The sequence below is a fragment of the Neofelis nebulosa genome, chromosome 1, assembly GCF_028018385.1.
Source record: "Neofelis nebulosa isolate mNeoNeb1 chromosome 1, mNeoNeb1.pri, whole genome shotgun sequence".
NCBI classification, from domain to species: Eukaryota; Metazoa; Chordata; class Mammalia; order Carnivora; family Felidae; genus Neofelis; species Neofelis nebulosa.
The window spans coordinates 82,572,350-82,597,786 of NC_080782.1; the positions used below are offsets into that span (position 1 = coordinate 82,572,350).

Below are 25,437 nucleotides of genomic sequence, written 5' to 3' on the forward strand. Positions count from 1 at the left end.
GAAAGTGGGGTGTCAAAACTGCCCTTGGTTGAGAATCACTGTGTTTGATATTGAGAATATACTGGCAAACAGTTTTACCTGATAGTAAAAATTACCAAAACACCCTATGAATTAAATACAAATGTTTCGGTTCAGTTGCTAATAAGATACAGCATATTTGAACTTAATCAAACGTATTATAGGTATAATACATACCATGTGAGGGGTGTTAAGGAGATACATAACTTGCATAAAGTCTTATAATTAGTAAGTAGAATCTTAATGAGTACTACCACCACTACTTGTTTAACAGTTGTCTGGAAGATACAAGTGTGAAGCCTTTAAAGATCCCAGGATGGTGTAGTATATTATATACAGAAGGGACACATAGCTGGACTAGTGTTCCTAAACTGATACAAGAAGAAAGTATTACTTGATGCCTAAAAAAGAAAGATGGGATATTGTAGTAATAAACTAAAGAAATTTGTAATGCTGCCTGAAAATACAAGCAGGTTAAAAAATGGCCAATTTCAGTGGGAAAGGCAGCAGAGTTATAAAAACAAGTTTTGACTTTGAGAGTCAGTCTATCAAAATAGTAAATACCCCTATTAAATTTGACATTGAGAGACTTTTTTTTCCTGAGACCAATTTTTAAAATGGAATAGAAAATATAATAGATAATGTAGCATAATTCATATAACTTTTGCAGATACGCTATTAACAGCTACCTTGACCTATCTGTCAGCGAAATGACTGTGTGGGTACATACAGCACTAACACAAATAATCCTGAGAGGTTATTTCAATTTTCTAAGCTCTGGTGAGATATGAAAATTAGCTACAAGCAATTATTTTACTGGAAACCATCTTTGATGTCCTAAATATCAACAGTGAAGTGGCTCTTTTCCTTTTACTGATTTTAAACCATAATTTAAACAAAACATCAATGTTTATCAAATAATAAGCTATATAGATCAATGTAACTTTCTATCTCATTCATTTCAACAATTAATTCTGTGCCTACAATGCACTGGCACCATATTGGCAGTGGGAATAAAGCAATGAAAAAGAGAAACAGGGTCTTTATTATCCCACTGAGGAGTAAAATTAAGATCATATTTTAACTGTGTCACATACAGAATGATAGTTACAGGGAGTATGAGGCATTCAATCTTAGATTCTTTTTCTTATGGGATTGGCTGAGGAAACTGAGAAAACAAGAGGACAATAGGATAGGATAGGATAATAAGAATAGTTACATTTTACTTTGGATTAAGCTTACTTTCTAGAAAGTAGAAGAATTTTAAAAAGAAATTTGTGAAACTGCACCAAATAATTAGCAGTGCAACACACTTTAGAAAAAAGAAAGCATTATGTAAACATTAAACTATAATTCTAGTTAAGCCATTTTTATAATAATAATTTTCCTCTTGATTAAACACTTATTCTGTGCCAGGCATTGTTAAATACTTCATATTACCTCATTGCATCTTTTTAAAAAAAATTTTAATGTTTTATTTATTTATTTTTGAGACAGAGAGCATGTGCATGTGTGTACACAGAGGGGGAGGGGAAGAGAGAGAGAGACAGAGAATCCGAACCAGGCTCCAGGCTTCAAGTTCTCAGTGCAGAGCCCGATGCAGGGGCTAGAACTCATGAACAGTGAGATCATGACCAAAGTTGGATGCTTGACTGACGGAGCCACCCAGGCACCCACCCCCCCCCTTATTTAATCTTTTTACATGATCTCTTATATTAACTCATTTAAAACCCTAATCATCCAATGAGATAGGTATTATTATTAGTTTTTTAAGATTTAAAAAAGTTTGTTAGTAATCTCTATACTCAACATGGGGCTCAAACTCATGACCATGAGATCAAGAGTCACATGCTCCCCCAACCGAGCCAGCGGGGTGCACTCAGGTGTTTATTATTAATTCCAGTTTTCAGAGAAGCACACTGACACTTAGAGAAGTCAAGTAACTCTCCCATGGTCACAAGGATGATAGGCGGGGAAGTTGGAGGTTTAACAGTTCTGGTGGGACTCAAAGTCTGTGCTCCTTCCACTACATTTACCTCTGCGTCCACCCTTTTCTTCTGCTGCATTACTGGACAGAGTGGGGGAAGAGCTCTGTGCACAGACTTGTGCGGTGGTCCAGAGCTAGTGAAGACACGTGAAAGAAATGAAGGAGAAACTGCATACTGAGGAGGAGAGCATGAGGTATGAAATGAGACAGGAGGCATGCAGGGACTGGATCATGTAAGGTCTTACAAACCATGTTGTGGATTTGGGATTTTAGCCTACTTACAGAGGAAAAAAAAAAAAAAAGCACTGAAAGATTTTAAGCGGATAAGTCACTCGATCAGATGTTTATTTTAAAAAGATCACTCTGGCTGCCTACAAAAGGGTGAGATAGGGGAAACGTTAGAGGGCCACTTCAATATTTTAGGCAGGAGAGGCTAGTGGCTTGATAGAGATTGTAAGTGAATAAGCTGGAGATCTATTTTAGAAGTAGAACTGACAACATCTGGTGATGGATTACAAGACAGAGGTGGGGAGGAGATGTGAGGGTCCCTTCTGGGTTTTCAGGATGGGTATCTTTCAGATTTTGGAGGACAGAAAAGGAAAGAAATTTGACATTACCCAGAAGAGCAAGACTAATAATACTCAGATTATTCTATTTTAGTATCTGTTTACCCAAAACTCACTGTATTAGTTTCCTAGGGCTGCAGTAGCAAATTACTGCAAAAAGTGTGGCTTAAAACAACAAACTTATTTTCTCACGGTTCTAGAGGCTAGAAATCATAAATCAAGGTATTGGCTGGGCCATGCTCCCTCTGAAGGCTCTTGGGAAGAATTATTCCTTTTTTTTTCCTCTTCTCTGGTTTATAGCTGTGATCATCCCAGTCTCTGCTTCCATCTTCATTCACACTGCCTTCTGTGTGTATTTATGTCCTTTTCTTTTCTAATGAGAACACTAGTCATTGGATGTAGGGCTCACTTTTAAATTCAAGATGACTTCATCTTGAACCGTTAATTAATTGCATCTGTAAACAGGATCTATTTCCAAATAAGGTCACATTCTGAAGTTCCAGGGGGACATGAAGTTTTGGGTAACACTATTTACCTCACTACATTCACTATTATTTTATTTAATTTATTTTCTGGTTCTTACCATAATCCTTAGAATTATCATCATCACTACTACCACTGCCATAATCCTCAATTAGCACCTGTTAGGCAAGAGGTACTGCTCTAAGCCTTTAATAGGTATTTATGCCAGGGGTCACAGTGTTGGAAGACTCTAAGATCATACCCAAGTTCGCTAGGAGGATTCACAAGACTCAGCATGTAGTTGTTCACATGGCTATGATTTATTATAGTGAAAGGACACAAAGCAAAATCAGCAAAGGGAAAAGGTATTTAGGGTAAGTCCATAGCAAACCACTTACAAGTTTCCAAGTAGAGTCACAAAGAGCACACTTAATTCATCCAGCATCAAACATGACAATGCATGTGAAGTGTTGTCTATCAGGGAAGCTCATTAGTACCCAAGTTGTTATTGAGGCCGATCACCCTGTGCCTACCACATACCAAAATCCCAGACTCTCAGAGGGAAAGCAGGTGTTCAGCACAAATCACATTTTACACTCTAGGTACATAATAAGTCACTTTTATCAGGGAATAGAGGGAATACTCCTGAAATTCAAGTTACCAGATATAAGCCAAGGGCCATTCTTGAAAGCAGGCCTTTCTAAGGATAGCCATCTCAAATCTGCTGTGTTAGCCTTTTTTTTTTTTTTTTTCTGCAGAGCTCATTCCATTTAATCCTCACAATAAAGAAATTAAAGTTAAGTTAGCTTAGATAATGTTCCCAAGATTGTACTACTAGAGGTCAGCAGTAAACAGAGAAACAAAGAATTATAAGTAGGGAATCCGATTCCAGATTTCTGCTCTTACCCACTATGCTTGGCCACCTGGTTTTTGAGGATTTAATAAAATGGAAAAAAAAAAGTTATAATAGGCTGACATTGGAGATAACTTACAAAAGCAAGTACCAAGAAGATTATGGTCTTTAAAAAAGATTGTAAAGTGAATAAGAAAGTAGACATTGTATAACAAAAACTCAGAATAAATTTTGGACTAAACAATTTTAAAGACCTTTGATGTTTAAGAAAAACAAAATTACTAGTGTATTAGCAACTTTGACATTTTAAGAAGATTAAAGAAAGGTGAAATATTAGCCAAATTAACACAATCAAGGGATTGAGAGATTTACTTTCACCTTTGTAGAAAAATAAAAAACGAAAGTCAAAAAAGAGTACATGTATGTGCTATAGCGGAGGGTAGCATATTAGATTATTTTGTTATATATATTTTTTTACCTAATGGAGTGATGTCCTGAAGTGTAGTCCAGTTTTCCAAACTTTTGTGTTCGGTAGCCATGCTTCTGCATGATATCCATCCATGTTGTATAATTTGGATCCAGGCCCTTAAAGTTATTCCATGATTCTGTTAAGTGAGTGAAGAGGCCACTCCACATTGCTGGGAGGAAACAAATAAATTGGGACTGGTGTAAAGCTTATTGATTTGTTTTAATTATTAAGACAATTATAGCAAGAGAAAGAATCTACTACTTTAGAGCTCATGCTGTGGAGTCAGACATAACCTGTATTAGGTGCTTTGCATAACATCTCTGGTTGTTATCTCGTATTATCAAGTGGAGAATTCTGCAAGGAGTTACTATTTCCATTTTACAGGTGAGTGTCTAAGGCTTACAGGTTAAGTTGTTTAAGGCAAATACAGCTGGAATTATGTATAAGGCCTGTTGGACTATAAAGTCTTCTTTCAATCATAAAAGTAATCACTAAGTATTTATTTTCCAAGTCAGTCAATTCAAGTATAGATCTTTTTCCAACATCATGATGGATTTTCCCCCATCCTTGTCTATGTACTGGCTTTCTATGAAAAATTTAAGTGTACTATGTCTTTGCTCTTAATTTCTACAACTATGATTGTACCCAATAAATCCTTTTTCAAGTATTAACAGACCTAAAAGGAGAAATAGGCAGCAATACAATAAGAGCAGGGACTTCAATGCACCAGTTTCAACAATGTATGGATCATCCAGACAGAAAATCAATAAAGTAGCACTGGACTTAAGAATTACACATTAGACCAGATGGACTTAAAAGATATTTACAGAACATTCCATCTAAAAGCAACAGAATATATACTCTTATTAAGTGCATGTGGAACATTCTCTAGGACAGATCATATGATAGACCACAAAAAAGTCAATAAATTCAGAAGGTGAAATGTCAAGCATCTTTTCTGACCACAAAGATATGAAACTGGAAGTCATTTATAAGAAGAAAATCAGAAAATTCACAAATATGTGAAGATTAAACCACATGCTACTGAACAACCAATGGGTCAAAGAAGAAATCAAAAGAGAAATTAAACAATATCTTGAGACAAATCAAAATGGAAGTATAAAATATCAAAACTAATGGCATGCAGAAAAAGCATTCTAAGAGGGAAGTTCGTAGAAGTTAAATGCCTACATTAAGAAAAAAGAGCTCAAATAAACAACTTAACTTTATATCTCTAGGAACTAGAAAAAGAACAAACTAAGCCCAATGTTAGTAGAAGAAAGGAAATAACAGAGATTAGAGTGAAGATAAATAAAATACATACCAAAAAAGAAAATGGAAAAGATCAATAAAGATAAACATTTAGGTCAATAAACAAAAGATCAATAAAACAAAAAGATAAACATTTAGCTAGATCTACCAGGAAAAGAGACGACTGAAATGAATAAAATCAGAAATGAAAGAGAAGTTACAACTGATGACACAAAAATATAAACAATTAATTATAAGGCCACTATGGACAATTATATGCCAATAAATTGGAAGACCTAGAAGTGATATATTCCTATAAGTATACAACCTACCAAGACTGAATCATGAAGATATAGAAAATCCAACAGACCAATTATGAATAAGGAGATAGAATCAGTAACCAAATGCCTCCCAACAAAGAAAAGTCCAGGACCAGAAAGCTTTACTGGTGAATTCTACCAAACATTTATAGAAGAATTAATAACAATCCCTTTCTCCAAACTCTTCTAAAAAAGAGAAGAGGAAGAAACACTTCCACACTCATTTTATGATGCCAACATTACCCGGATACCAAAACCAGAGGAGGACACCACAAAAGAAGAAAATGACAGGCCAATATTCCTGATGAATATAGTGCAAAATCATCTACAAAATATCAGCAAACTTATTTCAACAATACATTAGAAGGGTCATATACCATGATCAACTGGGATTTATTCCAGGGATAAAAAGATGATTCAACATCTGTAAATCAATCAACATAATATACCACATTAACAAAATGAAGGATAAAAATCATATGCTCATCTCAATAGATGCAGAGAAAGCATTTGACAAAATTGAATATTCATTCATGATAAAAACTCTCAACAAACTGGGTATAGAATGAACGTAGCTCAATGTAATAAAATCCATGTATGGCAAGTCCACAGCTAACATTATATTTAGTGGTGAAAAGCTGAAAGTTTTTCTTATAAGTTCAGGAACAAGACAAGGATGCCCACTCTCACAATTCTTATTCAACACAGTAGAAGTCCTAGATAGAGCGATTAGGCAAGAAGAAGAAATAGAAGGCATCCAAATTGAAAGAGGTAAAACAGTCTCTATTTGCAGATTATATATATATATATATATATATATATATATATATATATATATATATAAAACCCCAAAGATTCCACCAAGAAACTGTTGGAACTATTCAATGCATTTAGTAAAGTTGCAGGATACAAAATCAATATACAAAAATCACTTACATTTCTATATACTAATGACAGACTATCAGAGAAGTTAAAACAATCCCACGTATAATTGCATCAAAAAGAATACATTACCTAGAAAAACTTTAACCAAGGAGGAAAAGATCTGTAACCTATAAACTGTAAGACACTGATGAAAGAAACTGAAGACACAAATAAATGGAAAGATGTTCTGTGCTCACAGATAGGAAGAATTGATATTATTAAAACGTCTGTATCACCGAATGCAACCTACAGATTCAAGGCAATCCTTATCAAAATTCCAATGGCATTTTTCCCAGAAATAGAATAAACAATGCTAAAATTTGTATGGAACCACATAAGACACCAAATAGCCAAAGCAATCTTGAGAAAGAAGACTAAAGCTGGAAGCATTGCAGTTCTCAATTTCAAACTATATTACAAAGGTATAACCATGAAAAAAGCATGCTGGCATAAAAACAGACACACAGATCAGTGAAACAGAATAGAGAGCCCAGAAATAAGCCCACCCACATAAGTTAATTAATTTAAAATAAAGGAGCCAAGACTATATATTAGGGAAAGGACCGTCTCTTCAATAAATTGTGATGGGAAAACTGGACCTTTGTCTTACGCCATACACAAAATAAACTCAAAATGGATTAAACACTGAAAGTAAGACTTGAAACCATGAAACTACTAGAAGAAAACAGGGGGTAAGCTCCTTGACATCAGAATTGACAATAAGTTTTTTGCATTTCACACTAAAAGCAAAGGCAAAACAAGTAATATCAACAAGTGGAACTACATTAAACTCGAAAGCTTCTGCACAGCAAAGGAAACCATCAACAAAATGAAAAGGCAATCTGTGGAATGGGAGAAAATATTTGCAAATCATACATCTGATAATTAATATCCAAAATATAAAAAGAACTCATATAACTGAATAGCAAAAAAAAAAAAAAAGAGAGAGATTAAAAAATGGGCAGAGGAAATGAATAGTTTTACAAAGACATAGAAATGGTCAACCAGCTACATGAAAATATGCTCAGTATCAGTAATCATCAGGGAAATGCAAATCAAGACCACAATGAGGTATTACCTCACCCCTGTTAGAATGACTGCCAAAAATAACAAGAGATAACAAGTCATGGTGAAGATGTGGAGACAAGAGAACCCTGTGCAATGTTGTTGGAAATGTAAATTGATGAGGCCACTGTGGAAAACAGTATGGAGGTTCCTCAAGAACATTAGAACTAGAAGTACCATGCAGTCCTGCAGTCCCCACTTCTAGGTATATACCCAAAGGAGAAAATCATTATCTCAAAAAGATATCTGTACCCCTATGTTCATTGGAGCACTACTCATAATAGTCAAGACATGGAAGCAACCTAAGTGTCCATTGATAGATGAATGCATAAATGCCATGTATCTATATCTACCTCATATATATATGTGTGTGTGTGTATGTGTATACACACACACACACACACACACACATATACAGGGAGAAATATTAGTCATGAAAAAAGGAAACCCTGTCTTTTTCAACAACATGGATGGAACTTTAGTTCATTGTGTTAAGTGAAAGAAGTCATACAGAGAAAAACAAGTAGTGTATGATCTTACATACATGTGGAATCTAAAAAGATGGAACAAATAGAAACATAAAAGACTATGATGGTCAAAAGTAGGGGTGGGGATGGGAAAATGCATGAAAGTGGTAAACATGTACAAATTCACAGTAATAAGTAAGTTCTGGGGATACAATGTATAGCATGGCAACTACAGCTAACAATACCGGATATTTAAAAGTTGCTAAGAGAATTGGTGTTAAAAGATCTCATCAAAAGAAAACTTTTTAATTATAGGAGGTGATGAATATTAATGACATTTATTATGATAATAATTTCACAATACATACATATATGAAGTTGTTATATTGTATACACCTTAATTAATACAATGTTGTATGTCAATTATCTCAAAACTGGGGGGAAAATCCTTTTCTCTTTCTATTTTTGTGTACACATGGTAGGGTTAAATAAGCTTTCTGTTCTCATCCTACACAATGCTTTCTTTTTGAGAAGTGGGATGAGGGTTACCTGGGTTTGAATCTGAATAATGCCAATGACTGAGTGACCTTTGACAAGTTACTTAACCTTTTAGTACTTTTGTTTTCATATGCAAAAGGGAGGTAGTAACAATATCTACTTCATGGAAATGTTATTATTGTATAAATTAAGACATGTAAGGCACTTAGAATATTGGCAGGCACAGGGTGAGAATGCAACAAATTAGTTTGTATTACTATTGTTCCTTCTCTGTGTTCAAACTCTTCAAAATATAGTTCTTTTAGGAAAAGCATCAGCTAACATTTCTGAAACCTTTAGAGTTCATTAATTGCCATTTTATTTATTATTTTATTCATTATTTGATGCTGGGAACAACCCTGTGAGGTACACAGCATATACAACCTTTTGTAGATAAGGAAACTAAGTGACTTGCTTGGCCCACTGAAGATTAGAATCTAGGACAACACCTCACCCTAGTCCATTGCTCATTCCACTTGCTCAATAGAGAAAAAAAAAAAAAAACATACAAAACTGTTTTAATATACCTGGGCCTTCACTGAAATATCATTTAGAGTACTGGGTTTCCTTTAACCTGGGTTTCTTTTAATCACTGGTGATTACATAGGTGATTGTGCTGGCAGTGAACGTGAAGGGACTTGGGACTCAAATCACAGAGAAGATCATGTCAGGAATGTCCTGACAGATGCAAACAGTTGCGTGTGTTTTGTGTACCCCAAAGCAAACAACTGTAATCAGTTGTTTTCAGTCTGTAATCTGAAATAATATGGAAAAATTCAGAGAAACCTGATGTATGAAAATTCTAACTACTTTGTGTATGCTCTGAAGTCCCTCCCAACCTCCTCTATTCTTACTGAAAATTTTCTTAAAGATACAACTTTTCTAGGAAATAGGAGTATTTCCTCACTTGCTTGGATAGTCCAGAGATTCTTAGTCACCAATCATAAGGAAATGAAACAGTAACACATGAACTCAACACCACTTTGGATAATAAAAATTACTACGCCTGAAAAATAAATTAGAAATTCCAATAACCTCAATACATACCTTAAAATACACATCAGTTAAATTAAAAAAAATTTTTTTTAATTAGATGAAAAATATAACTTACTATACTACTTTTGGGCATAATCTTTTAAATTGTGAGAACATTTTTATGTGTGTGGCCACTTCCATTAATCTTGAGCGTGTTCATACCTGCACGTGATGGGCAACAGATTGGAGAGTTTGTGTAAGCATTCAGAAAGGAGGTGCCATGTGCTTTCATGAAGTTGATAAAAGGAAGTTTCACTACCTGACTTTCTGGATAAAATGTCAGCCTTCCATCCTGGAATAAAGAAATTTAATTAATACTGATTGTGTTAGAAAAGAATAAAATTATTTCCTTTAATTTTAACCATAAAATTCACAAGTAAGCAAAAGACTTCAATATGATCCTAAGGATCCTCAAAAGATAAACCAAGCATAGTGTTACTAGTATCATAATATTAAGAATTTAGTGTTGTACTCAGATTCATTTGAATATAACAAAGGACTCTCTGGAAAGTTCTTTTGGGGCATGATGGATTGATGGAATAAATATTTACTCAGCGTTTACTGTGTGCCAGGTACTGTGAAAGATCCGGAAATTGAATGGTGAAAAAAAACAGAGTCCCTGGCCCTTGAAGCTTATGGTTTAGTGGGAGAAGCAAAAAATATACTGGTAAACAAACCATTAATAATTATAAATTGTGGGGGCACCTGGGTGGCTCAGTCGGTTAAGCATTTGACTTTGGCTCAGGTCATGATCTCATGGTTCATGAGTTTGAACCCCACATTGGGCTCTGTACTAAGTGTGGAGCCTGCTTGGGATTCTCTCTCTCTCTCCATCTCTCTGCCCCTCCTCCACTCATCCTCTCTCCCTCTCTCTCTCTCTCTCTCTCAAAATAAGTAAACTTAAAAAAAAATTACAAATTGTGGTATGTGCTTTGAAAAAAAAAAAAAACCCTAAGATACAGAATAATGAGGGATATATATTTTAAATGGAGTGAACAGGGAAAGTTTCTCTGGGAAGTGCAAGACCTAAAGAATGAGAAAAGTCCAGCAATTCTTTAGGCTGGACATAAGTGAAGATGTCTTGGCCACTGTGGATAAATAGGCATGAAGATTAGAAGAGGTGTTATGCTTTTTGGAATTGAAGAAATCTTCTTGGTAAAGAGCAAAGACAGAAAAAAGAATATTTTAGGCCTGGAGTTGTATTTATTATATATTTTCACTATGATTATAAGTAAAAATATACTTTTAAAAATGAGTTCATCCAAATATGGGATATACATAAACCCTTGATATGTCTGAGATTTCCAAATGGGTATATAAAGTAGGCTGTTGGTTACAGAGAGGAATCTGGAGCTTGGAAAGTCTACTCTGGTGAAATAAACTTGGGAATCTTAAGCATATTCATGGTATTGAAAATGATGTTACTGAATGAAAGCTTTTAGGAAAAAAGTGAAAAGGAGGAAAGCAAGGAACCCTGGGGATTCCCAAATAAGAGGAGGTGGGAAACAAAGAATGGCCAAAAAGGGAGGGAGATGATACAAGACCATGAAAACCAAGAGAAAACAGTGTGTCAAGAAAGAGGTAATGTCAGCTGTGTTGAGAGGCTACCTAAAATAAGGCCAGAAAGTGCACAGTGGTATTGGTTGTATGGAGACAGGTGGTGATCTGAAGGGCACCTTAAGTGGTGGGAATGGCCAGCTAAACTAGAATGGGGAAGAGAATGGAAGGTGAGACAGCAGGTAAATAAAGCTCTTCTAAGAAATGATTTTGCAAAGGTGAACAGAAAAATAGGATGGATGTCAGGAAATGGACTATTGGCTATAGGAGAATGGGGGATTAAAGTTCATTTTTTTTTTAAGATGTAAAAAATTAGAGCATACTTGTATCTTGAAATAAAGAACCACTTCTAGCAGGAGTATCACTGAATTCTAAGCAAATAACTGCTGATTTCCTGAACGATGAAAATGAGGCAGCCCAAGATAAAAGTGTATATTCTTCCCTCATAAGAATTTCTTTAAATCCACAAATTTAAATTCTTAGAAACTTATCTTCAGAAATCCGAAATGCCTACATGTTTTATTCTTATAATCTTTTGGACATAGGGGATAACAACCATTTGCGATCACTTCTTGGAATCTAGACAAATCCAGGCTAATCTGGTGGGAGGACTGGAGCAGGAGATCACATGGCAGATGTACTATGATGCTATATAATTCAAAGATTGAGGACTCCCAAGTTCTGTAGGCAACGTTTAAACTGGTGTAACTACCACTGCAGATGACTACTGCAGTTTACCAGTAATTCATGCATCATATTAAAATCCATGTTAGTGATTTCTTTATGCATTTCTGTGACTGGCACAAGGACTTCATCTGTATTGAAAGTGTAGAGTGGTGGGGATGGGCAAGAGGGGGAAAGGATAACTGACCCATTTGGGGAAGTTTCTAATATGGAATGTGTTTAAGGTGATTAGAGCTATGGTGTCTTTGCAGATGCCCTTTACAGGTCAAGAATATTCTATTTCTAGTTGGTTGAGTGCTTTCATCATGAAGGGTTGTTGAATTTTGTCAAGTGTTCTTTCTGTATTTACTGACATGATCAGCGGCTTTTGCCCTTTATTCAATTAACATGGTGTATTGTAAAACAACTGATTTTCAGATATTAAACCAACCTTACATTCTGGGGATAAATCCCATTTGGTTATGGTATATAATGCTTTCTATATATTGCTAAATTTGACTAGCTAGTGTTTTTTAAACAAATTGTAGTATTTTATTTTTATTTATTTTTTTAGACAGCAAGAAAGAGCGAACAGTAGAGGGAGAGAAAGAATGCTAAGCAGGGTCCACGCCCAGTGTGGAGCCCTGTGTGGGGCTCAATCTCACAACTGTGAGACCATGACCTGAGCTGAAATAAAGAGTCGGACACTTAATTGACTGAGCCACCCAGGCACCCCTGACTTGCTAGTATTTTTGTTGTGGAGCTTCTATATTAAGAAGATATATTAGTCTGTAGTTTTCTTGTGATGTTATTTGTCTGGCTTTGAAATCAGCTACACACTGATCTCATAGAAATAATTTGGAAGCATTCTTCTATTTTTTGGAAGAGTTTATAAAGAATTAGTATTAATTCTTCTTTTTTTTATTTTTAAAAATATTTTTAACATTTTTATTTATTTTTGAGAGACAGAGCATGAGTGGGGAAGGGGCAGAGAGAGACAGGGAGACACAGAATCCGAAGCAGGGTCCAGGCTCTGAGCTGTCAGCACAGAGCCCAACGTGGGGCTTGAACTCACAAACTGACCTGAGCCAAAGTCAGACACCCAACCGACTGAGCCACCCAGGTGCCCCAGTATTAATTCTTCTTAAAATGTTTGGTTGAATTAACCAGTGAAGCCATTTGGGTCTGAGCTTTTCTTTGTGGGTGTCTTAAAATCACCAACTCAATCTCTTTACTTGTTATAGGTCTGTCAGATTGTTTTTATTTTTGAGTTAGTTTCAGTAGTTTGTGCCTTTCTGGAAATTTGTTCATTTTATCTAAATTACCTAATTTGTTGACGTACAGTTGTTCACAGTATTCCCTGAGAATTCTTTATTTCTGCAAGGTAATATTCCCTCTTTTTCTTCTGATTTTAGTAAGTCAGGTCTTGTCTCTTTTTTTCTAGGTCAGTTTAGCCAAAGGTTTGTCAATTTTGTTGATGTTTTCAGTAAATCAACTTTTGGTTTCATTGTTTTTCTCTATTGTTATAATACTCTTTTTTTTTAAATTAATTTTTTTGTTTTAACGTTTATTTATTTTTGAGACAAGGAGAGACAGAGCATGAACAGGGGAGGGGCAGAGAGAGAAGGAGACACAGAATCTGAAATGGGCTCCAGACTCTGAGCCATCAGCACACAGCCCGACGCGGGGCTCGAACTCACGGACCGTGAGATCATGACCTGAGCCGAAGTCGGACGCTTAACTGACCAAGACACCCAGGCGCCCCGTTATAATACTCTTTAACTCATTAATTTCTGCTATTATTTCCTTCCTTCTGCTTGCTTTGCAGAAACTTGTCTGGCCTTTTGGATTGTCTCTCCTGGGATTAAACCTTTCCCCTACTAGTGATCTAGAATAAGGGTGATTGGAGCCCTAGATACTATGTATATGCTTATATATTATACATTTTTACCCAAATATGTATAAAATATGTGTAAGTATATATAAAATATACATATATTTAATAAAGTAAACAATTACATTAATGTAGCTAGAAACCAAAATAGTATAAAACAGATATAAGTGCAAAAATCAAATTAAATACATATACTTTCGGGGCGCCTGGGTGGCTCAGTCGGTTGAGCGTCCGACTTCGGCTCAGGTCATGATCTTGCGGTTTGTGAGTTCCAGCCCCACGTCGGGCTCTGTGCCGACAGCTCAGAGCCTGAAGCCTGCTTCGGATTTTGTGTCTCCTCCTCTCTCTGCCCCTCCCCTGCTCATGGTCTGTCTCTCTGTCTCTCAATAATAAATAAACGCTAAAAAAATTTTAATAAAAAATAAAAATAAATAAATACATATACTTTCTAGATCTGTCCACTGCAAAGGTCTAAAAGCAATGAAAAATGGGAATACCTGGATTCTAGTCTCTACACACAAGATACTACAGGAAATACACAAGAAGGATGTGGAAGTCTATCAAAGGAAGCTGCTAAAGATTATTATGAATGGGTCAAAAGGACTCAGGAACAACCTGAAGTGTCTTTCACAAACCAAATATAGGACAGTTTGAACATTAGTAAGTATAATGAATGCAAAGGATTTAAACACAAATATATAAAAACCTATGTATTCATACTATAGTGGAAAAAATATTTCAGTCATCTTTGGAAGTTTCTAGAATTCTGTGATACACCACGCGAATTCCCTTTAGGAAAGAAAGATTGCCGCTGCTAAAAACAGTTGCCTGGACCAAAATCATGTCCCTTTCCGGGAGCAGCGCACAACTAATGGCCATCCAACATTAGGATATAAGGGCCTGGATCCCCTCACCCCAAATGGAAACAGTTCTGAAACATTTTACTAGTTTGAGAATTACCCATAAAGTCATCTGAGGCTTCTATTGAGACGTAACAGAACTGAAACTTCTCTACACAATCCTTCTTTCTTCCTTTCCCTTTGATCTCAGGAGCACTCTCTAAGAAACCTCTTTCATGTTAATCTCCAATATTGCCTGTTCCCTAAATTTAGATAATCATAAAGATTACTTTTAATAATTTTCTCAGCAAGTCCTACGGGCATATCCAGATTATGTGACTTTAATCTTCACAGGTTAATCAATGAGAAAACCAATAGAATACAGTGATTAAAAGCACTCTTTGGTGCAGACATGCTTAACACCAACAATATATGTGACCACAGTAACACCCAGTGATAATAAACTAGATTTATCACTTTTAACCTAATATTTGTCCAAGCAGTAGTTTTTAAATCATGGATTATACTAAAAGTTTCAGGGAATGTTGACGGTAGTATTCTTTCGGATGATGGCTTGGGGAAGTACCAAAAACTGTTGAAGTCTGGGAGTAAACAACAGCAGTAACACACGCACACAGTATCTTTGTTAAAATGGGGAGTGGATCAAATGACAACTATTGCACTTAAATCAGCACTAACAGGATTATCAGATAACCTGGGTGATAAAAGTATTGACATTCCTGCAAACTTGAGATGAAGGGGGAAACGACCGCTAGGAAGCTAACACCTTTTTATGGAGATGCAGAATGTTACTTTCCCCCACTATCGAAACAAACCAGAGTATGGACAGAAAGTATATTAGTAGTCGTAAAATGATTAAGTGGGTCGAGGCCAGAATTTTTTTTTTTTTTTTGCAAAGATTCTATCAGAGTACATTTTATTTACTAGAGTATTGTTTTAAATGTATGTGGTGTACGTGCATACGTGGGACCTCAAAATGGAATTCTTACTCTGCCTCGGGGAAAATACGTTTGGAAGGCTCAGATTCTGCTCCTCAAAGCTTGCATCACAGGAAAAGCTGTAGGACGGTCGCTAGTCTGGAGCGGGACGCCCCCTCCCTTGCCTCTCCGTACTTACGAAGGAGTCGCTCGCGACTAGCACCACGTTGGGTGCAACGGGCCAAACCCCAGCAGCTCCTCGCCTCTGCCCACGTGCCCCGGGGTCTGGGGCTGCCAGCGCTGTGGCTGCGACCACCGACATCCACAGCACCAGCATTGCAGAGAGCGGCTCAGCGGCGCTGGGCCGCCGCCTCCCTCTAGGCACGCCTCTGGAGAGAGGTGGGCGGGGATCACACAGTTCACAGTTTGGTTTCCTTCTAGCGTTTTACCGGCAGAACTACAATTCCCAGCGGGCTGCGCATGGACACATGCGCACAGGGGGGCATTCCTTAACTCACATTAAGACCTTTTAAGCAAATACCGAGCGTGCTAAAACTCAGCCACTTTCAGTCACGTGAACGATGCCTGCAGAATGCGCATGCGCTCGGACTGCTGCCTTGGCGTTTGGAGGAGAAGCATCTGTCCCAGGTGGGTTTGGGTCGCTCGCTGTAGCTTTTGCAGAAGTTGGAGGCAGTACGCGGTTGAAATGATAACTGGCGAGAGATAGTGTCAGGGGCCGGGGCTGCTTATTTTGTGTCGCGCAGGCATGGCTGAGTATCAGCCGAGACCGTGAACTAGGCGATGATGAGGTGGCAGCGCGTCTGTCACTTAAGTTAGATGGGGCGGTTCTTTGTGGGGCTTCTGACTCTACAGCCTCAGGTACGATGTGGATTCGTGGGGCTCTCGAATGTATTCCCTTGAGGAAGTTGCTAGCCTGCCACATCTTATTGTCAGTGCAGTAGGATTGATCGTGCTCCGTGGAGTGGGGAGCGGGGCGCGGGGCCTAGTAATCATGTTCTAGACGGGGAAAAGCTTAGGTGCATCTTGCCTTCAGAGTGCAAAGGAGAGAAGGGGAACAGGTTCTCGCAGGAAGAAATGTTGAGCTGTGTGACTAGTTGGATTAATCGGCACAGGTTCAGAATACCATTGTTCTGCTGCAGAAAAATCACTGGTCTCTCTTGACTGTTGAGCTACTTTGGAGAATTCTGGAAGAAGCCAGTTTCTGCCCCAGAGCCAAATTTTTATTTCATTATCATAGTTTCAGTTATATAATTTGTTCGTCACGTTAGTCGTGTTAATGTTTTGATAGGAAAAGGAGAAATTGCGGTACTTAACATAAAATCGACTCAATTTAATATTCTCTGTGATCCTCACTTTCATCATTTTGCAGATAGGAGAACTGAAGCTTGGACAGGTTAAATGATTTACCCCAGATTACACAGGGAGCCAGTCTGAGCAGGATTTGAACTTCAGTAGTCTGTGCCCTAACTCACTGCAGTTCTCTGTTCCTAGTTAGTTATAAAATTTCATGACCTTCTGTTGAGCCTAAACTCTATTTGTATACACAAATTCTTTCTTTTTTTTTTAATTTTTTTTAACGTTTATTTATTTTTGAGACAGAGAGAGACAGAGCATGAACACGGGAGGGGCAGAGAGAGAGGGAGACACAGAATCTGAAACAGGCTCCAGGCTCTGAGCTGTCAGCACAGAGCCCGACGCGGGGCTCGAACTCACGGACCCTGAGATCATGACCTGAGCCGAAGTCAGAGGCTCAACCGACCGAGCCACCCAGGCGTCCCTGTATAGACAAATTCTTAAGAAGCATTCTAAAGCCCTGTGTGAGAATACAAACATAAACAGTAGTTCCCTTCCACAAGGAACTTACGCTATAGGGAAACAAAACTAACATCCATGAAGTTGTAGTTGTATGGTACGGGAGGTAATGTACATAGGCTACCTCAGGATCAGAATATGTTTCAAAAATTTGTTTCGAGTTAATTCTGAATGTGGAATGCATCTTATCATAGAAACATTGTCGACTGACCTTTAGATTTGTAAAAGCTATATTTATCTGTGGTGTGGTACTATTTCTGTGAACAGTGTTTACTCTCTATGGCCTTGTTTTCACAGGACATATATTCTGAAGTCCTGGTTAGAATGACAGGAACACATCTCTTTTTTCCTCTCTCTCCCTTTGGCAGTGCCCATAGGAGCAGGTGCTGCAGTGAGTTGGAGCAAGATGGATATTTTAGGGCCCCAGAGATACAGTGCTGGAAAAATCTTAAGAGGCTTCTAGTCCTACTTCCCATCTGACATTCACTTTTTCTTGCAACATTCCTGCCAAGTGAATTGTCCAGTCTGTGCTTTTTTATCTGTAGTGATGGGAATGCACTTCCTTTGAGCAGCCCATTCCACATTTGTCATGTTTAATTATTAAAAGTTCTTATTTTGAGCCGAAGTCAGTCTCCCTCTACTTTTAATCATTCGTTGGTCCATTTCTCTTCCTTTTTACCTGGGTAATTTCCTTTTCAACAATACTTCTTGTTTCTTTCTTCACCAATTTTTTTTTTTCCAAGGCCTTCCCCATTTCCTTCAGCTCATTATATAACTGTAACGTTTCTTCGTCATTTTGATCACTCTTTTGTGGACATAAAGCATTTTTACAAATCAGTAACTATCCGAAAAGGCACTTTTGTGGGGTGTTTGTGCACGTCTTCATGTGTGCACATGCCTATATATGTGTCGCAGTGAGGGTAAGCACTCCATTACATGTATGTTTAAATCATCAGTTAAAGATTTGTATGTTAGAGATCTCTTACTTTTGTGAGATAGTTAACTGCAGTTCTGAAAGATCTTCAATTGAAAGGTCTTGGTATAGATTATGATTCTTTATAGTTCTTTTAATATCCATTGTACCCACAGCACTATATTCTGCCTTAGGAAAAGGAGGCCAAGTGTGAAGTTAGTGAGTACATGGAATAAATTCAGGATTGTTTTCACCATTTGTGATTCTGTGAATATTTGTTGATTATCTACAATGTATTAGACACTGTAGGAAGTAAAAGAGAGTAATAGAGATAGTCTTTGCTTCTAAGGAACTTCCAGTTTAATTGTGGAAGACAAGCACATTACCTTTAAATTTAATGACAGTATAAAAGGTATAAAAAATATAGTTATTTGCCAAGCATACAAAGATAAAACCCAGACTATCCCAAATTATGCTTTGAAGGATGCTCATGTGCTTCAAAATTGCTGTTTGTTAAAGTAAATGTTCCATCATAACATAAGTTTTAGAAATGCTAGGTTAAAATATCTTTGGGCCTTTCGGACTTCTCAGAACCTTTAGAGTGCTAATATACATTTAGAATGACTGTAAAAGAGTGAGATATATAATGTGTAGTATTAACAAAATTAGTAGATGGTGTATTAATACCTTTAAGCATAGGAATATTCCTTGGAATACTTTTTGGAAATGTTAGTATAGATTAAAAGTGTTAGAAGTTCAGGGGTGCCTGGTTGGCTCAGTTGGTTAAGTGTCTGACTCTTGATTTTGGCTCAGGTTGTTACTTTATGATTTGTGACATCTAACCCCAGGTCAGGCTCTGTGCTGACAGTGCTGAGTCTGCTTGTGATGCTCTCTCTCCCTCTCTCTCTGCCCCTCCCCTACTCATGCTCGTTCTCTCTCTCTCTCTCTCTCTCTCTCTCTCTCTCTTTCTCTCAAAATAAGTAAATAAACTTAAAAAAAATAAAAATAAAAGTGTTAGAAGTTCAAACTAGTGAGATTCATCTGAGAAGCTTTTATGCTTGACACTTGAATTTGGCTTTGATTACATGTACCATTTGAGTAGATAGAAGCAAGTATGAACAGGCTGAATGAGAGAAGCAAAGATGTATAAGTGGAAAGTATTGGGGGATAGTGAAAAAAGTAATGTGAGCTGATACTGAAAAGAGTTACTTCCTTTCCCATTTTAGCAAATTGAGAACTACTGCCTTTTGGAAGGGGGAAAACTAAATGTTTAGAGTAGGCCTTCGGAGCTGGATAATCCACCATTTATTGAGTACATATTACTCAATAGTTGTTGGGATGTAAGGAGCTCCAAAGATATAATACTTTTGTTTGGGGATTTATTGATCTGGGAGTCAGGAGACATCAGTATAGCATAGTAAAAAAATATTGGCTAAGTTTGAATTGAATAGCTCAACTAATAAATGTTTCAGTCGTTCAGAGGATGGAGTGATCTCTTTTGCAGGCTTTACTCTGGACTAGTATTCATGTGCTTCAAAGAAGATATTTGTGTTTGCTGATAGCATCTTTTGAGGAACATTGGTGAGAAAGTTACTTCTTGATACACATTAGGGTTTTTAAATGTGTAGAGAAAGTTTGTAGTAACCATGTGGGTTAGGAATAGAAAAAAAAGTAGTGAAGTTGATTGATAAGGACATAAGTAGATAAGGAGAATAGAACTAATATGTAGTTGACCCTTGAACTATGTAGGAATTAGGAGTGCTGATCCCTACCAAGCAGTCAAAAATCCATGTGTAACTTTTACTCTTCAAAAAACTAATTACTAGTAGCCTACTGTTGACTAGAAGCCTTATTGATAATACAAAGTTAACACATAATTTTGTATGTTATATATATTGTATACTGTATTCTTACAATAAAGTAAGCTAGAGAAAAGGTTATTAAGAAATCATAAGAAAGAGAAAAAATCCATTTCTAAGTGGACCTCAAACCAGTGTTATTTGAAGGTCAACTGTGTAACATATTCAGGCACTGCATTTACATACATATGAAGTAAGTGATAATAATCCTCACTTTACCAATAAGGAAATAGGCTTGGAGTAGTTAAGTAGGGTGTCCAAGGTCGGGTTGTACTGGAGTCCAGATGTTTCTGATTAAGTTGTGGTTTTGTGAGTGGGTATGGTATCATGAAGGGGCTGACAAAATCTAGGGTATTTTGTAAGAACAGTGTTGAAGTGACTGAATAATAAATTACAGTCAGGTTGGTTTGGAGCTCAGAGAAGTTAGTATAATGGATAGAATCAGGTTTTTACTTTTATTTTACCTTCCCTCCTTGCCCCTCTTGTTTTAACTTTTATTTTACTTTCTTAAACATTATTTAGATCACAATACTTTTGTTTTTGTTTTACATTTAGGCATTTTATTTGCATGCTTGTATTACATCCCTAGAAAAAGAATCTCAGAATTTTACCCTCCTGTGTGTTTTCCTCTTGCTTCTTCCTGGTCCCTGATGCCAACTGAGGTTGTCAGTACAGTGAAATCAAATTGGCAGGATGGAAGCAGATTATTCTGCCATTTTTCTAGATCTTTGAGTTGTACATCAAATCTGGAACTGATCACTCCACACTTGTTTAACCTGCTGGTGAGGTTCACAACAGTTTTCCCAGCTCAGTGATCATCAGTGATTTCAAATTTGCCAATGTAATCATGCTTCATCATCAGAGTTAGAAACCAGATGATGACTTTGGAGCATGGCCTAGTAACAACCTGGCGTTTGCCTCTCTTTTGTCATTGTTAATGCTCTTGAGCATCTGCCAGGACATTCATGAGCACCATTGTGGTGGCATGGAAAGATGGAGGAAAGAGAAGGCCCCAGTACTTTTTTTTCTTAATAGTAAGACTGTTTTCTCTGGAACTAACCACTCTATTTAAGTATACTGCCAGTAAGCTCACTTTCTCTTTTTTGTTCACCCCCACCTGCTTCACTTAAATTTTATTTCCTTGTTTAAAGTAGCATGGCTTTTTTTTTTTTTTTTTCAGTTCTTTGAAGCCACTTCCATTCTGTCCATGAAACATTCTGAGTTAATTTTGGTAGAATTTATTCCAGAGATCCCATCGAAGGATACTTAGAATTATATCATGTTGAATTTGTGTGAATATTTCAGATGGTTATTTAGATGGGATTTTTGACATATTAAAAAGTGCTCTCTAGTTTCATTAGATTATAAATTTATCTAGTTACATGATGTGGGCAACGTTTTACGTATTTATAATTTTATTTTTATTTTTATTTATTAAAAAAATTTTTTTACATTTATTTATTTTTTTTTAAGAAACAGAGTGAGACAAAGTGTGAGCAGGGGAGGGGCAGAGAGAGAAAGAGACACAGAATCTGAAGCAGGCTCCAGGCTGGTCATCACAGAGCCTGATGCGGGGCTTGAACCCACAAACTGTGAGATCATGACCTGAGCCGAAGTCGGATGCCCAACCAACTGAGCCACCCAGGGGCCCCTATAATTTGATTTTTAATTTATTTTTTTAAATGTTTATTTATTTTTGAGAAAGAGAGAGAGAGAGCACGAGTAGGGGAGGGGCATATTGAGGGAGACATGGAATCCAAAGCAGGCTCCAGGCTCTGAGCTGTCAGCACAGAGCCCAACATTAGGCTCGAACCTATGAACGTCGAGATCATGACCTGAGCTGAGGTCAAATGCTCAACTGAGTCACCCAGGCATCCCTACATATTTATAATTCTTTACATGGCATAAAACAGGGTCACTTTAGTGTAGTTGGGCTCCACATAGGGAGTAAATAAGTGGTATTAATTGTCCTTGATTCAAAATAAAGTAGCATAGAAATAGTTGATACTCTTGTTTTGGCTCAATTTTTTATACTGTGGTTAATGTATTTTGAGTTTCTGGAATGTTTTTTGAGCATTTTTCTGATTGCTTATGGATGTTCCTTTTATCACCAGAGTCTGTGGGAACACAGACCAATTCAGAAAATTGGGGAAAGAAGAAAAGATGAAAAATTATACCTAATTATTTCTTGTGTTTTAAATTATGAATTATGAAAATTAAACCTGAATTTGGTATGTTAAAAAATTCAGAGTTTTGGGTTATCATCCTTTTTATTTGCTTAACTGTTTGATTTTTTACTTTATTTAGGTGGTTAATGGTCAAGGAACAATCTGAAATTCAAGTCAAAAAGAAGGTAGAAGATAATAGGTAAAAGGTAAGTGTCCAGAATGCTAAATATGTAACAGGTAATTGGAGTCTGTTTTTACTTAATGATTGTTTTTACCAATTTCTTTCAGAGGAAGTGTGGGATGATATACCTCTAGGCTGTTACACCAGACTATAGGTCATCACAAAATACCTTTGGACTTTTGTTACTAGATTTAAAAGTGTCATGTTTTGCTTTTGTGTAATTTGTTTCCATTGTCATTATTATTATTTATTGTTTTGTTGTTGTTACTTTTGCTGTATGGAGTCTTTGTACAACAGTCTTCTGCACAACAGAATGTAGTTGAAGGTTGCATAGCTTTAGCTGGGGTGTGTAGCAATTCATCCACCTACATTTGTTAGTTTTGAGGTTTAACATTTTGGCATGTTTGATACTTTCTAACTTTTTTAAGTGCAGCTGTTGCTACTTTCTATGCTTGATATGTTGAATAAAAACCCTTTTGTTTTGGTACTATAAACCCTTTAACTGAGTGAAAGTGTGCAAAAACAAATGCTTTTTTTTTTTTTTTTTTAAAGAATGACATGAGATTGAGAAGAAAAAAATAGAAGAGATTGTCAGGGGAAAGTGGGTGCGGCTGTGGATGACCATTAAACACACTTTGTGGAAGAATATTAAAGACACTTAAGAGAGCTAGATTTTACTTTGACATCTTGGATGTGCTTGAAACAGAGGGAAATGTCCCAAATACAGGTGTATGTGGTTACATGGAATCATTTTTTAAGTAGATTTTTACCTTTGTTTGTTGATACCTTGTAGAAGGTTAGTACTTAGGAAAACTTTTTTTAGAAAATGAATGGATGAGCCTCTCTCTTCTCCACCCCAGCTCCCAAAATAGGAAGAAGGTTTTAGGCCTAGAAAGGGACAGATTATTTTGTCTTTTCAAAAATAGGTTAATCTCCTGAAACTGATCTATGTCTATATATCTACCTTGTCCATGTCTGTATATCTCTACCTGTATAAATGTTTTGTGAAGAGAGAGGGCCTCAGTGCTAGCATATTATGCTAAATTCCAAATCACGTGAAGGATTAGGAAGAGAATAATAGCGATTCCACTGCAGCAAGAGTAATTGTAATTACATGTAGGGACATATAGGGATATGGAAGGGTATTAAACATTAATTGGTTACCAAGGGAACAATGGAGTTTATCTATTGTGGTCTTTAAAAATAACTCATGTAGAGGCATTTAACAGCTCTGTGTTGGCTGCTGTATTTAAATCTAAACTTGTCTGTCTGTCTGACGTTTAAGGTCTTCTGTAGTCTCGTGTTCTACATTATCCACCAAGCCTCGTTTTCTTCTTGTCCTCAGCAAGTCCCTTTTGTTCCACACTGCTCAGTTTTCTCATTGTTTCCTACACGTGTTCATTCCTATTTCTCTGCCTTGGCTAATGCAGTTGCTTCTGACTGGAGCAATCTCTTTCCTCCCAACATTCTTAAATTCTGTGTTTTCCTAGTACCCCTTAATTACTTCACATCACACTTTTCCTTCTTTGAACTCCTATTGCAGTTGTACTCATTATCCATAGTTAGTGTTTGATTCTCTAATGACTCATATGTCTTAGGTCTTTCTTTTGATTTAGATTATATTCTTTAGAACAAGAGCCCTTTTTTCTGTGTGTGTGTGTGTGTGTGTGTGTGTGTGTGTGTGTGTGTGTGTCATTTGCAGTGCATAGTTTGGGAGTTGCATGTAGGATAAATGATGGCTGGTTTTACCTTGTTCTTATTGTCTTTTTAAATTTATTATTGTGAGAGACAGAGACAGAGAGACAGAGAAAGCAAGCGGGAGAGGGGCAGAGAGAGCAGGAGACACAGAATCCGAAGCAGGCTCCAGGCTCTGAGCTATCAGCACAGAGCCCAACAAGGGGCTCAACCCACAAACTGTGAGATAATGACCTGAGCCCAAGTTGGCCACTTAACCAACTGAGCCACCCAGGCACCCCAGTTCTACCTTGTTTGAACGTGCTTCCACTCAAGTGTTGGATGATAGAAAAGATGGTGATCCTTTTCCTTGTAAAGTTGAATTCTTCCGTTTGCTTTTGTTTAGACTTAAAACTGTTTTTGTTCCTTTTTAATTTTTTTTTTTTTCCCTCCTTGGATGTCTCTTGTAATCCCTTGCTGTTGGTCCAGATTAGTTGTTATCATCATTGATTTATCTTCTGTTTTAATCTGCAGAGTTACCTAGCCAAGATAACTTTGGTGTGAGAAAATTTGAAATCAGCATTGAAATTTATTGCCTGTTCCGGTCAAAGTCTGTAGGCTATAGAAAAAAGAAATACTGAAGTTTGCATCTATAAATGTATCCCAAGATAAACTCAGGTAAGAGAGCAGTTTCTAAAATAAGAGCATATGAAATATGCTGCTTTAATGTATAATTAACATAATTAGGCAAAAAGTCATTTTTCTGTGTATTTAAGGAACCTGATTCTAGTTGCAGATAAATTGATTTATGATATGTTAATTTTTGTATTACTTTCCACCTAACATATTTTAAGTCAAAACGATTGGGGTTTTTTGTTGTTGTTGTTGTTGTTCTTTTGCTTTTTATTCCTTACTTTCTTAAACTCCTTTGATCTGCACTTCTGCTTTAGCCTCTTTGGGTATA

At 36.8% G+C, this 25,437-nt stretch overlaps 2 protein-coding genes and 1 pseudogene across 6 annotated transcripts in view; 1 reads left to right on the forward strand and 2 right to left on the reverse strand.

Moving 5' to 3' along the window:
- ARSK (arylsulfatase family member K) overlaps positions 1-16,244 on the reverse strand; it is a 45,191-nt gene extending 28,947 nt beyond the window's left edge. Inside the window, exons 1-3 of one of the 2 annotated variants that reach the window (XM_058726827.1) lie at positions 16,045-16,244; positions 10,117-10,246; positions 4,365-4,524 (exon numbers count right to left, since the gene is read on the reverse strand). In XM_058726827.1, the coding sequence (XP_058582810.1) occupies positions 4,365-4,524; positions 10,117-10,246; positions 16,045-16,182 (428 nt within the window). In that variant the 5' untranslated portion in view covers positions 16,183-16,244. The other variant, XM_058726837.1, reaches the window with a different exon arrangement.
- SKIC3 (SKI3 subunit of superkiller complex) overlaps positions 1-25,437 on the forward strand; it is a 166,333-nt gene that overhangs the window by 61,614 nt on the left and 79,282 nt on the right. Inside the window, exons 1-3 of one of the 4 annotated variants that reach the window (XM_058726785.1) lie at positions 16,403-16,493; positions 22,758-22,824; positions 25,008-25,151. The gene's annotated coding sequence lies outside the window, so the exon portion shown is untranslated. Of the gene's footprint in view, positions 1-16,402; positions 16,494-16,541; positions 16,725-22,757; positions 22,825-25,007; positions 25,152-25,437 lie in introns of those variants that run through there. The other 3 variants (XM_058726792.1, XM_058726802.1, XM_058726812.1) reach the window with 3 other exon arrangements.
- LOC131510164 (small ribosomal subunit protein uS8-like) lies at positions 21,036-21,426 on the reverse strand (annotated as a pseudogene).